The sequence below is a fragment of the Megascapheus bottae genome, chromosome 20 (assembly GCF_031878675.1).
Source record: "Megascapheus bottae isolate mThoBot1 chromosome 20, mThoBot2.hap1, whole genome shotgun sequence".
In the NCBI taxonomy this organism is placed as follows: domain Eukaryota; kingdom Metazoa; phylum Chordata; class Mammalia; order Rodentia; family Geomyidae; genus Megascapheus; species Megascapheus bottae.
In genome coordinates, this window is record NC_143528.1 from 27,678,650 (window position 1) to 27,692,903 (window position 14,254).

Consider the following 14,254-nt stretch of genomic DNA (forward strand, 5'->3'; position numbering starts at 1 on the left):
ATTCCTCTGTTATATAGTTTTATGTCATCAAATCACAAAGCAATCCTGAAATTTGCATTATTTACTGAGCCATGTGATATAGTGAATACATTTAAAAGCAATTATGAGACCATACTAATCTAGCCTTGGGAATAAAAATCCTATAATGGGTTCATAACTTTCTTTTAATAGCAGTCTTTTCTTCACAAATTGATAAAAGGTATATTAAAAATTATTTTCTAACTTCTGACAGAACTGTTTTTGTTATGGAGATTATTTACTTTATGCTATTTTCCCTCCTAATTTGATAAAAGAGTAAGTACTCTGCTGTTAAAATTCAAGAGTATTTATTGTCATGAATGAGAATCTTTCTGTGGATGGCTCAGTTCATTTTAAATTTTTTTGCCAATTATATATGGAAACATATGGCATTTTATCTCTTTCAGAATGGTACAAGTGGTATATCAAGCAGGCAGAATCTTGATGACCTTCCCTGGCACTTTAGAACATAAAATTTGTGTTCTGATTACTTCAGAATATAAAATTTAAATTTTGGATCAAATAGCTGAAGCCTCCTCTCAATTTTGAAAAATAATTTAATTTCTTTCATTGCATTTCTTTTGTTTGGGAAACCAATATTGGTTTATTTGCTTATTTATTTTTTTGTCAGTCATAGGGCTTGAACCCTGGACCTGGAACTGTCTCTGAGCTCTTTCTGTTCAGTTAGTGCCCTCCCACTTAGGCCCTCCCACAAAGCTTCTTCTGCCCTCCCACTTTGGCCCTCCCACTTTGGCCCTCCCTCAGCACCACTTCCGGTTGCCTGGTGGTTAATTGGAGATAAGAGTTCCACAGACTTTTCTGTCCTGACTGGCTTTGAACTGCGATTCTCAGATTGCAACCTCTTGAGTAGCTAAGATTACAACCGTGAACCACCCAGTGCCTGGGGCCAATACTGGTTTATTAATGTGTGTGGCACATTAAAATGATACAATATTCCAACTCCTCCCTCCTCCCTCCAAACACAGTAGGTGGCTAGTTATCCACAATCATAGCATCCCAGGAGGTTGTTGCAATTCTAGGCTTCAAGGGTATAGACCTAGGGTTGTCTCTTTGGTACCACTGTACATAGCAGTCAACTGTTTAATGACCTGATGTGAATTTTTATAGGCTCATCTAATTCTACAGCCAGAGTGCTCTCTGAACACTTGAGCTAAATCTTCACACACCCTTTAGAAATGTTCAACACACAGGTTAATTTCACCCTATTGATTTTTCTCCACTATGCACCTTGAAAGCCTCAAGATCTCTTGACCCATACAAGGTATCTCTGTGGCAATTAGTTTAAAAAGAACAGCTCTTCAAAAGAATGTTTGGGAAAAAATCAGTAAAGATAATGAAATTACTCTTCCTCAACTATGAGCTGAGCATTTTAACTGGACATTTTGATTAGGTTTCAAGGGTAGGACAAAATTATGAATGCTTGTAAGAAGAAGTTTCCTGTCTTCAAGTTTCTGAGGATGAAGAAAGACTATGTTTATGGGCACTTAGTGACTGAAGTTTCCAAATGAAATTGACAGAATAATCAGAACTGCTTTGGGCAACAGAGTGTGATGACAGGACAGAAGACGAAACACAGGACGACAGTCAGGGCTTTTCGTTATTTATTAAAAAAAATAAAGAACAATAGGGACTGAATCTTGCCAATCTTACAATTCAGTGGTCTAAATCCAAGATGATATATAACTTAGAAGAAAAACAATAAATGCAAAGTAACAGTGTTCTTATACCAGAAAAACTTGGAGAAAGGTATAATAAACATGATTTTATCCTGTAGAGATTCATTTTTCTCCAACACGCCATTATTAAATTTTTGTCCTTTAAAGTTTTTTTTCTTTAAAAATTTTGGGCTAGTACTGGAGCTAAAACTCAGCACTTTACTGGGCTTTTTCCATTCACAATTGGTACTGTACCACTTATGCCATGCTTTTAGTTCCTCTATTTTGTTTTTGAATTATTCCTTTCTTTACTCATTAACAGAAAATGGTGCCAGAAGCAATTTATTGAGAATTCCTTTTATGGACTTCCAAATAAAACAATATCATTAATATTGTAGATTTTAAAAAAGAAAATCAAACAAAAATAATTTCCAAACAAATCATTGAACAAAAAAGCAATGACAGCAATAACAACAACAAAATACCCCCTGGCTGGCACCAACTAAATAGAATGGAAGTGAACCAGCCATTGTCACACTGTTACTTGCAGTGAAGATTTATTTTCAGTTTAACAATCTCCTAAGCAAATTGCACCATCTCACTCCATTGCCCTCCTTAATAAAAATTGTCATTAGACAGCCAACATCTGACTTGTAAAATTCTAAAAAGAATAGAAAATTAAAAATAGATTTTCCAGGGAAATCTCTTTGCTGCATCTTTTTTTTTTAACGATATTTTGCTGTTTCTGTGCAATCTTCTTTGGAGTAACTGGGTAGCATAGTTTTCATTTGTCATTGTTAGTGAGATTCCTATGAGGAAGCTGAATTAGAACATCAGCTGATGTATGGCACATGGGCTTTCATGAACCAGCATCTTCTGCTTTAAAAGGAAAATGGTGATGTCAGTATGAGAATGAAAATCCCTTTCATTATGGAGTGAAGTCTTAAGATTATCGCACCGTTTCAGAAAAATTAAACAAAACAGAATGGTATGAGCACTCTAAAATCATCTGCAGCACTTTTAAGGGTTAAACCGGCTTAACCCATTCTTAGTCAGAGAATGGCACCAAAAGTACAGCTCACCCCTTGAAGTGTGGCTAGTTCTAAACCTGTGGGGATCCTCAGGTTGTCAGAGCAATCATGCATCCTATTTCCGCCCCCCTCCCACCCAGTTAATAGGATCCATTCATAGCTACTCACTACTGCAGGATTTGACCTGAGAAATGCTAGGATTGATTAACTCAGCAGTGGCTTTGAAAAGTCCCTAAATAATCTTCACCCTTGGCCAGCAAGGGAAACTGCTAGTCTCGGAGTTCTCAGAAGCAGCTGGTGAGGTTCTCAGACAAGCTCTTCAGAAGCAGAAAGTTCTTCCGGACAACCTCCTTTGACATGGCATTTACACATCTTTAAACCTGGCTTCCTGGATCTCGGAAATGTTATTCCTGACTCCTTCGACCCAGATGCTGGCTAAAATACAGTTCATCATCTGCAGGCAATCACTCCCTTCCTTTTTTTCCTTCCTTTCTAGGAGCTGGCATGGGAGCTAAAATTTTCTAAAACAGTCCTGTTGATGTGTTCAAAAACCCACTGCTGAGTCTCAGAGAGGGGATCACAGGGGGCCATGAAAATCTTCTTCTCTGCAGGGTTGCAATCCATGCAGCTGTTGCTCACAAGATGAAGTAAGGTTCTGTCCTAGAGGAGAGAAAAGATTGACATAGTACATGGGGAATGGTGAGAATCCAAAATACACAAAAGAGTATTAAAGAGATCAGATCAGCTCCCAAACTGAAGAACAGATGATGGGTCAGTCAACAGGGGAAAAGTTGCTCATGTGTCTGTTGGATCCATTAAAGCTCGAAGAGAAAGTTTGGAGTAGAGACAAACGTTCATTTAAGCTGGTACCTGTGGATCATTCTTGTAAGTCTAGCTATTCAGGAAGCTAGGGGTCCAGAGGATCACAGTTTGAAGTCAGACCTGGCAGAAAAGTCCAAGAAACTCCACCCTCCACCCTCAAACCAGACCAATGTCAGACTGGAGTCATGGTTTGGGTAGTAGTCAGTGAATGAACTCAAGGCCCTGAGTTCAAGTTCCAGTGCTCTCAAGAAAAACCATATGCACTCTTTCATTTTATATATAAAAAAATAAGTACATGAATTTCCTGTTCCCTGATCAGCATTTTTCTACATGTTTGGATTTTGAGGAAAAATATTGAGGTTGCTTGTCAAATAGTTAATAATCTGTTTGGAGAGAAACATGAAACACATGTGTAAAAGCTGGAATTTAATGCATAGTAAATATTAACCACACACATTCATGTACATATACAAGCATGTGAACACACAAGTACACAACGTTGCACATATGTACATGCTTACTTGCATACACACACATACACACACAACACATACACACACATGCACACACACACACACACACCCTGCATTGGTAAAGACTAATAGAAACTCAAGTGCTAGGTGCTCAATTTTTCTCTTTAGAAGATGAATGGAGGAATGAGAATGGGATACTCAGTTAATAGCTGAAAATACAAAGCCAAATTTGTTTTCAAATGTGTCAGTTCCTTTACTGACATCAGAGGTGGTCCAGTGGTATAGTTCTTCTTTCCTTCCTTTCTTCCTTTCTGTCAGTTGTGGGACTTGAACTCAGAACCTGGATTCAGTCCCTGAGATTTTGTTTTTGATTTTTTTTTCTTTTACTGAAGGCTAGCACTCTACCACTTTGAGCCACAGCTCCACTTTTGGTTTTCTGGTAGTTAATTAGACAGAAGAGTCTCATATACTTTCCTGATTGGGGTTGGCTTTGAACTGCAACTCTTAGATCTCAGTTTCCTGAGCAGCTAAGATTACAGTTGTGAGCCACTGGTACTTGGCACTCATGGTTTTCTTAAAGTGGAGGAGGCACTAATCACTTAAAAAACAAAACAGCACTGGAGACAGTTAAAAGCTGAGTGAATGAAAGGCACTCACTCGTAGTCATAAAGTTTAAGGACTGAGCAAGCTCCTTATTTGAACAGGTCCTGTTTAGTGGGCACACACCCTCTTTTTATTATGCGTATAGGAAAAGAAGATAATGCCAAATGAAAAAAGTCTTTCCTTACCTCCTATTCAATGTTTATCTCTATGGCATTTGTGATTTTTTTAAAAAAATAAAGTGCCTAGAATATGAGAAATCATCCCTAAACCCCTGCTTAAAATTTGGGTCCAGGTGATATTTTATTATTTAGCTTAGGAAGTGTTTATAAGTTTTTGTTCTTTTCCCCGTCAGTGAGGAATGCTGAACTTAAAATGGGTTTACAGTTAATCTCAGCCACCCTTGGTAAACATTTCTGAGTTGTTCCGGGATTTTTAAGACTCCATATTTAAACCAATATTTAATGTCCTTGTAGAATCCGGATGTTTGCAAAGTTAGTGCAAGTAGTTCCTTGCATGAAGGAAAGGAAGAAGGAAGGAGAAAGGCAATATGTTCCAAGTCAGTTTGCATTTTTCTATTTTTCATGTAAGCAAAGATCTGTGCTTCATACAAAGGTTCACTCTTCTGCTCTTTCTCCCTGCTCTTGCTCTTTGCTCTCTTACTCCAGTGCATGCATGCATGTGTGTGTGTGTGTGTGTGTGTGTGTGTGTGTGTGTGTGTGTGTATGTGTGTGTGTGTTTGGGACAGGTTGTATTTAGCTTAGGCTGGCCTTGACCTAGCGATCCTCCTGCTCCAGAATCTACATACAGGGATTACTGATTTGCACTATCATACTCAGACTTTTCTGCTCTCTTAAAAAGGCAAATTTTCTAGTATTTATTATGGATTTTGCTTTCCTTATACTAAGAGAACACCTGAGATCCTCTCTCTCTCTCTCTCTCTCTCTCTCTCTCTCTCTCTCTCTCTCTCTCTCTCTCTCTCTCTCTCTCTCTCTCTCTCTCTCTCTCTCTTCTCTCCCTCTCCCTCTTTAATATCCTGTTTCATTAATTCCACCTGATCTGCCCCCAAAGAAAGACTCTGAGAAACTCTTACCTACCTGTGTCAGGTGATACTGTTTCCTCAGATCCCAATGAGAACGCATGCTCTAACAAATAACACATGGCCATTCAAATACGTATGCTGTAGGCACAACCAGGCCAGCAATGCAAATTGATTACACCCTCAATCATTCAGAACAGGTTTTCTGCACATGTTACTTGATGTACTCATCAAAGTTAAAATATTGAAATCTCCCTATCTGTCTATATCTGAGAAGCTTTATCAGTATTTTAAATGAAGGGTGGATTAGATAAAACTTGGTATTCTCTCCTAACTGTAAAACTGAATGAATGCTTTATTCCAAAGTTCACCAAGGACAGAGACAAATGATATGGTGTCAAACTAAAGACCATCTACAATATCCAGTAGAGGAATAGATTGATTATCTTCTTCTTGTAGCCTGAGCTCTGCTCACTCTTGTCTGTAGAGTATCTGGAAGGCCCTAGAATGAAAGCCTCTGGAAATGTTCTCAGTACATTCCCTAGAGTATCCATTTTTTTTTTTTTACCTTGGGGGCACAAAGTTTTATGTTTCTTCTACTGAGACTTTGCATTCCTGTCTTTACTGAAATGTTTCCTGACTGAAATTAAGTCACTTGATCAAGTAATTAATTATCATTTGAATATATCTCTTGTTTCGCCACAGCCCTTTATCTTTTCTCTCATCTGTCATGAGAGCAATGGATGTTAGCATTTTGGAATACGGGTTTTGTTGTACTGTTTTTCCCCACTGTGGAATAGACTTCTTGGTACTTTTGAAAGTATTATGTTCCATAACAGTTGTCTATAAATTATGATAGACAGCGTTCTTTCTTTCCTTGAAACTAGTTTGTTTTTGCTTCAGACCAGAGGGAAGGCAGAGCTTAAGTTTGGCTGTTAAGACCATGCATCAGTTTGATTTACTTTCCCCTCTTGTCTGGATACTTTCTTCCTTCTTTTCTTTTCTTTTCTGAAGAAAACTAGAAATCAGGCCAGGAGTGTGGTCTAGTGGTAGAGTGCTTGCCTAGCATGCACAAAACCCTGGTTTCCATTCCCTGGTACCACATACACAGAAAAAGCCAGAAGTGGCGCTGTGGCTCAAGTGGCAGAGCCCGGGCTCTGAGTTCAAGTCCTAGGACTGGCAAAAGAAAGAAGAAAGAAACAAAGAAACAAAGAAAGAAAGAAAGAAGGAAGGAAGGAAGGAAAGAAAGAAAAAGAGCTAGAAATCATTCATCGGGAAAATGTCTAACTTTAGATCCAATATGATTGAATTGCCTTTTATTGTCAGTATGCAATTCTAGCCAGTCAGTGTAACTGAAAAAAAAAACGTTATGGGTAGACCTCTTCAGGTATGTCATGGAAAAGGACAGTGTAGTGTCTCAAAGCCAGCTGTAGATTAGAGTGGCATCTGGGTGACACACTGGGGCATTTACATGCCTGCACTGAATTTTACTTGGTTTCCTATTTACATACAAATTGGGCTTCAAAAGGAAGAATAAGCAGCTGAAAATGTGAAAGTTGGTGCATAGGGTCATAATAGAGCCAAGCATCAAAGATGCAAAGAGAGTAAAGTAGATGCATGAGTACATACATACTGTCTAGGAAGAGGATTCTGAAAACGGAGAAAGCACACACCGAGAGAGGGACAACAGGATGTTGGGTGAGAGGTTTGGGATTTCACATCCTAAGAAATTTGGATGAATTCTAGTAATGCCACTTATTAATGACCAAACTACTTCCTTCTATGATGCTCCTCTTTGTTACCGGCAAAATGTAGGTAATGATATACATTATAAGCCTGAGGATAATTTTTTTTTAAAAATCTGTCTTAAGTTTATTAATATAAATAAGTAACAAATTGTGGTTTATGTTCCCTTTCCACTAACTTATTTTTAGCTAGAACTCATCTCTCCCTCTAAAAATCAAAGTATACTAACCATCTGCTCTGAGACAAGCTATTTGATACCAAATTGTATTTGTTGAAATCCCAGCACAATTGAGACAGAAAAAAAATTATTCTCTGACTCAACTAGTTATTCACATCAGAGAACAATACTTCTCACTTTAAGCAAAATATATTTATGGATTAAAGGTAATCTAAGGCTGCAAAGTAAACTTCTGCGCAACTGTAATCAGAGTTTGTATCTAATCCATGTGATTACATTGACCTATAATTCTCTTTGAGTTCTGGAAGGAAGGCCAATTCAGTGGTGTTTTACTGTTTCACTAAAATACATATAACATTTTTAAAGCCATTTGAGTCCAACAAATACTCATGAAGTGCCTTTATTTTTTTTTTTTTGGTCTGTGTTAGGAAAGATATATAGAAAGATGACTTCAGACATATCTCCAGACCCCAAAGAGGAAAACAATTGTTAAACAAATATAATATATATAATTAAACTAAAATAATGGCAATGTGATTGCAGAGGAGAATTAATAGGATAGGATGCCTTTTTTATTTCAGTTATAAGAAAGAAATCTTAAAAATGATGCGTGAAATTAATGTATATATTTATGCATTTATTTTTCCAGGCACTACTTTAGATCAATAAAACATAGCAATTTAGAATGTCCCTACTATCCTAGCTGATATTCTAAAGCTAGAAATGAGCATAGGGTACTGGGTTATTGTTAATAAACAGCAAAGTAACAAGTAGAATACATACCCAGTTTAAAGTGATATAACACAGAAGTCAGGAGCACCTTGGCTGACACAGATGGGGCCAATTGAAAACATTAAATATTAAAAAATTTAAAGTGGTCGGGGCAAACTTTATTGAGAAGATGATCTTTGGGCAGTCTTGATGTAGGAAAGAGAATTAGGCATGCAAACTCTTGAGCACAAAGGGTCCCAGAGAGGAGAAACAGTCAGTGGAAAGGTCCTAAGCAGGTATGGACCCTGGTGAGTCAGGAGGATGAGAATGTCAGAGGGATGGACATGACAGCAGGGGATGGAAGGCTAGGTCAGGTGGCAGGGCCTAGCAAGCCATTGGGTGTGCTGGAACACAGCAATGTGAAGAATGCTGGATGATGATGCTGGTGATTGCAATTGTTGGGCTGTGATCATTGAATAATTTAATAGAATAGATAGAACCACATATATATGTACATGAATATTTGTATATGTATATATATATGAATATTTGTATATGTATGCATACATAAACACATACATATATATGTATATATATGGAATAGCAGTAAGGTCAAGGTTGATATAGAACTATCCTTTAAGCTTTCTGGAAGACAGATAAATCCGATATATATATATATATATATATATATATATCCACTGGTTTCTGAGAGAATGCAAATAAAACTTTAGTAAGTACAAAAGGTAAAAATGGTCTTATTATCTATTCTTTTCTGCTTCTCCTTTGACAGGTAGGATTCCTCACAAGAGGAAATTGGTCTTTGTGCATTGGTACTTCATTTGATCAGAAATTATGCCTGTTTATGACCTTGGGGTGTAAGCTGAGACATACAGATCGTAGCCAACTTCAAACATCTCCTCTGCATTCCTAACCAGTATTCTGGGTTATGCATGGTGTGTGCATGAAGACACATCTTCATTTCTCATTAGAGCAGTGCAATTATTATTTTTAAGTATATTCTTTTTGTTAGATTCCAGTATTTCTTGCCCTGTTAATGCAAATCTTAACATTACTTACAAGGTCTTGTATAGGCTGCCTCTTGCATTCATTATTTCCTTTTGTACTGGAGCATTTCAACTGGCTCTCTTTATGTTTTTTTCTTTCCTCCTCCCTCCCTCTTCTTCCCCTCCCCTCCCCTCCTCTCTCCTTTCCCATCGTTCCCTTCTCATTCCCTCCCTCTTTCCCTCCCTCCCTTCCTTTCTTCCTGCCTGCCTGCCTGCCTAACTTAGGGCCTTTGTTCAAGTTGATTCATATGTATAGGACCTCTCTCTGCCATTTTCTTCACCTATCTAATTCTCATTTAGCTTTTAGGTCCTTTAAGTAGACACCTTCTCTACCTAATGTTTGAAGTTCTCATGTTATCCTGTGTACCCAATTTATCTCTCCACATTCAAAGAGAAAACCAGCAGTCCCTGATCTTATGTGTATCTGTCCATGTCTATCTTGTCAGTAAACCTGCCCAGAGTTATTATTTATTGCGCGTTCAAACAATGTGTCAGACGGTGCTAAGTGCTCTACCCAGATTTTCCCATTTTCTCTTACTGAATCCATGGTAAGCAACCTGGAGAGACAGTAAATGTACAAGAACAGGAAGGTAGCTTTAGTCATTCATTCAACAAATATGTATGAATCCCTTATCATATACCATAGGATCTTTTAGGTGTCAGAAATACAACATGAACAAAACATAGAAAAATCCCTGTCATGAAATTTACATTCATCTACTTAGCTCTAAGTAGCTAAAACAGTTCAGAAATATGCAGTATAAGAATGTAACTAGTTAGCCCATGTGTTTGGGCTAAGTATAAACTCATCTGGAAAGTTAAGCGCCAAATTCAGAAGATAACTTTTTGAACACTTCCAATAGTAACAGTAATTAAATTACAAATACTATGCTTAAGTGCATTTAAATTTTATTTGATCATTGCAATAAGCCTCTAAGGTCAAATTTGTATTATCTTCATTCTCTAAATGAGAAAACAGGAATACACAACAAGGAAGTTTTCCAAGATCCCAGGGCCAGAATCCACAGTGGAGCGCATGACTCAAATGTCAGGCCCCTCAGGACCCAGAGCTGGGGTTCTTAACCTTTTAGTCCTGTTTCCTTCTCTCTTCTGGGCTGAGGCAATTAGCAGTCCTACTCTCTCCACATCTGCTCAGTAGGAAGAAGTGTCCGTCTCAGCAAATACTAATTGGATTTTTTTTCATAGCTCCCATCACCACAATTCTTTTCTGTTTGGCTGTGTAGATGTTGGCAGGAGTTCAATTCTGCCTTATGGAAGAGAGTGGGGCTATGTGATGTGGAATCTTTCTGCTTGTGAGTGACTGGGGAGAGATAGTTGAGCTTGTCAGAGGGAATGTGATCCAGGCAGAATATTGCTAAGTTGACATGGCAGGAGTTAGAAGGTTGTGACAGCTAAGTGACTTCAACTGGGTGAGACACAGACGAAAACAGACAGGAGGATGTGACTAACAGAAAAATGCTCCTTTCCACTTACTTGTCTTGGCACAGAATGACTATTAGCTGCCCTCAAAGCTCCTCTCAAGTGACCCCAGTTTGCTGTGAACTTTGAGGGAGGAAACATAAGTAGAGGAGTTCCACATTCCACGACTCTTCTCACCATGCAGTACCGGCCCAATAAATATCTACTGTCCATGCGACTAACTCTCTTTAAGTGTTTTGTATCAGATTGATTCTTTAAAAATGAGCTTTATGTTGCCAATTTCTGCTGCTACAGAACATCTATGTCATGCTACATTCTTCTTGAAGAAGTACTTTCATTGCTGGGAGAATGAAAGTCCACCCTGGGAATCAGAGTTTGTCCTTTTTGACAAGATGGTTAAATATGTGTGTGTGTGTGTGTGTGTGTGTGTGTGTGTGTGTGTGTGTATTATATCTTGAGCTATACCTCCATCCCTAAACTTTTATCTTTAGTCTGCTTAGACTAAAGCAATGACTTGGTTATTAGAGTACGATGACTGATGACTTGAGCCCTCTACTACAAACAAGGGATGATGCAGAGATTATGTTTCTGGTTCCCAATGAGGCTGAAAATCTCTTTATTGTTTTATGGGTAGCTGGAGAATGATGGCCTGAAAGAGATTATATTAGATGAATTTATATTTGGTTGAATAAGTCCTACAAATGATGCTTGTTCATGAGTCATTATCACCTCTGTTTTATGACAAAGAGCTCACTAATGGACCTTGTGCATTAGTGAGGGCATGTGGACAAAATTCTGATTGGGGTATATCTTGTGAGACAGATCCATTTTTTTCATTATTTCAGAATATATTATATGAAAGAAATACTTCACACCAAAATTATGTTCATTATTTGACAAGGTCCATGGTCTTGCACACTAGTCTTGGAAAAGTGGAGACAAATTAGCCACTTGCCAGACACAGGAACAGATCCATTTTTTAATTTATTATTTTATTTTATTTTACCTTTTGGATATTGCTGGTGAAGACTAGAGCCTTATACATGCTAAGAAACTCCTTTACTGGTGCATTGCACCCCAGATTGTAAGACGGTATTTAATAGAAACAAATGAGTAGCTACATAAATAAGAAAGATGAATTTTATAGGCAGAAGATGAGAGGTGTGCCTGTGTAGCAAAATAAGAAAAAGATTGTGATTGTTTTTTTAAAATACTGAAATCTTATTAATAAGTCCAATGTGTGAAATGAAGACAGAAAATCAATCAACTCAGGCTAAATTAATAGCAGCATTGCTTCTAAGAACAATAAACATAAGTGCTAGAAACTCCTAAAAAAGAGTGCTAGATGTGCTAGATACAGTATCTGACTTTGTTACCTGGTATATTGTATATCTGTTTATTTGTTTATTTGAAATAGGGAAGGGGGAAAACAAGATGATTGAGAGCAGGTGTGGGGAGGGAAAGGAGGACAAAAACATGAGAAGGGGTATCACCCACTACCTGGCGAGTGTAACTGTAACCCCTCTATACATTACCCTGATAATAAAATAATTTTTTTTAACAAAGCGTGCTGGAACCCATTCCACTTTCTTTGGATAAGCACACCCAGAGTTTTGTATTCTGTTCTGGGCAGCATGCTGCTTTCTCTCACAATCTCGAGTGTATCATGAGAGAGGATCCAGGAGATTTGGGTAGATACAAACTAACTCATGTGAAAAAGAGTAGCTGGAAACTGGGCTATTTAACGAGAAATAACGATTCAAGAGTAAACTAGTATTACCAAATATTTGGGATTTGTCTTGAACAAAATATATTAAATTTAATTTGAGGACTACCAAAGGCCAGCAAAGAGCTTTCTAACATTGGGAGTGTCCAGAGACAAATGGGCTGACCTGGAAGAGTGTAACTGCCCAGCCATGGACCACAAGTCAAGGTTTTGTGGACACTTCATAAATCAGAACCAAAGTTGAATTACATGCCTTTTTAGTTAAACTCATGGTATACACTTTTCTCATTTGGGATCCTATATCAATACCTAGCCAGAATGATTTAAAATAACAACCTTGTGCCCTTCCATCTGGCAATGCAGTGGACTAGCACAGTTTTATGAGCTGTGAGACCAAGGCCCAGTCATATATCATAAATTAACATATTCAAATATAGTCATATGCCAAGAATTCTACCCACTGGCTTCCTTTGTAAATGAATGGTTCTGTTGTATTGTTATCAATTCAATGTGGCAGGTACCTTTTTAGCTGCAATTCTTGTTTTGTGCTTTAAGACTTTGTTTTTAAATGGAAGTTAAACTGTAAGAATATTCTACAGAGCAACTAGTAAAGGCAATTTATAATCTTTAAGGTTATGTTGTTGGGGGAGTTTATTTTGTGGTTTTGAGACTAAGATATGTAAAATATTTATTCAGAATTGTTTGAGAATCATGATAGAAGAGTTCATATCATACTTATACACAAACACACTCACACACATACACACACGTGTGTGGAGAGGTTTCTAACTCCTCAGGCAGTTAAGGTAATACAGATACAAGTAACTAATTATGCTGGGTGAATATGACTACAGAAAAGGAAATGGTGCTCACGCCTGTAATCCTAGCTACTCAGGAGGCTGAGACCTGAGGATCAAGGTTCAAACCCTGAGCTCTTATCTCCAATTAACCTCTAGAAAACCGGAAGTGGAGCTTGGCTCAAGGGTATGGAGGAAGCCTTGAGCTGAGGAGCTCAGGGATAGAGCCCAGGCCAAGTTCAAGCCCCATGATCCACCAAAAGAAAGAAAGAAAGAAAGAAAGAAAGAAAGAAAGAAAGAAAGAAAGAAAGAAAGAAAGAAAGAAAGAAAGAAAGAAAGAAGGAAAGAAAGAAAATGGCATAGGAGGATTAATAGAGAGTTAGGTAGAGTTGGAGAAGTAAGTTAATGAAAGCAGGTTAAATAAAATAGAAAAGTGGTTTTCTACTTAGCTGCCTATTGGAATGTCTTGGGAGGTCTCAGCAAGTCTCACTACCTGGCTGTGCTTTCCAGGGAGAGCCTTCAGTCAACTTCTCCTTCTGCTAACAGCACACAGCCTTGAACAGATGTTCTTTTACTGATGGTTTCATGCCTTGGGCTTTTGCAACATTCAATCCTGTGTTTTTCTTCTTTCAAGATTTGCTGGGCTATATTTATTTGGTGCTTTCACTTCTACATCCATTTGAGAATCTATCAATTTCCACAAGGAAACCTGATGGGATTTGGCTGGCTTGAATTAAATGTATGGATCAATTTGAAAACTGACATATTAAGTCTTATAATCATTGAACATGATGGATTACTCTCTATTACATATCTTTATCTATCTATGTATTTATTGGACAGTGCTGGGGATTGAACCCAGATACGCATGTATGTGAGTTTAGGTATATATGATTATAGGTATATGCTAGGTATATGTGATTATAGGACTAT

At 37.8% G+C, this 14,254-nt stretch overlaps 1 protein-coding gene across 1 annotated transcript in view; it reads right to left on the minus strand.

Annotated features, from left to right (window-relative positions):
* Positions 1–1,626: 1,626 nt before the first annotated feature.
* Galntl6 (polypeptide N-acetylgalactosaminyltransferase like 6) overlaps positions 1,627–14,254 on the minus strand; it is a 780,159-nt gene continuing 767,531 nt past the window's right edge. Inside the window, exon 13 of the mRNA XM_090354193.1 lies at positions 1,627–3,385. Coding sequence (XP_090210319.1) covers positions 3,218–3,385 — 168 coding nt within the window. The 3' untranslated portion in view covers positions 1,627–3,217. The remainder of the gene's footprint in view (positions 3,386–14,254) is intronic.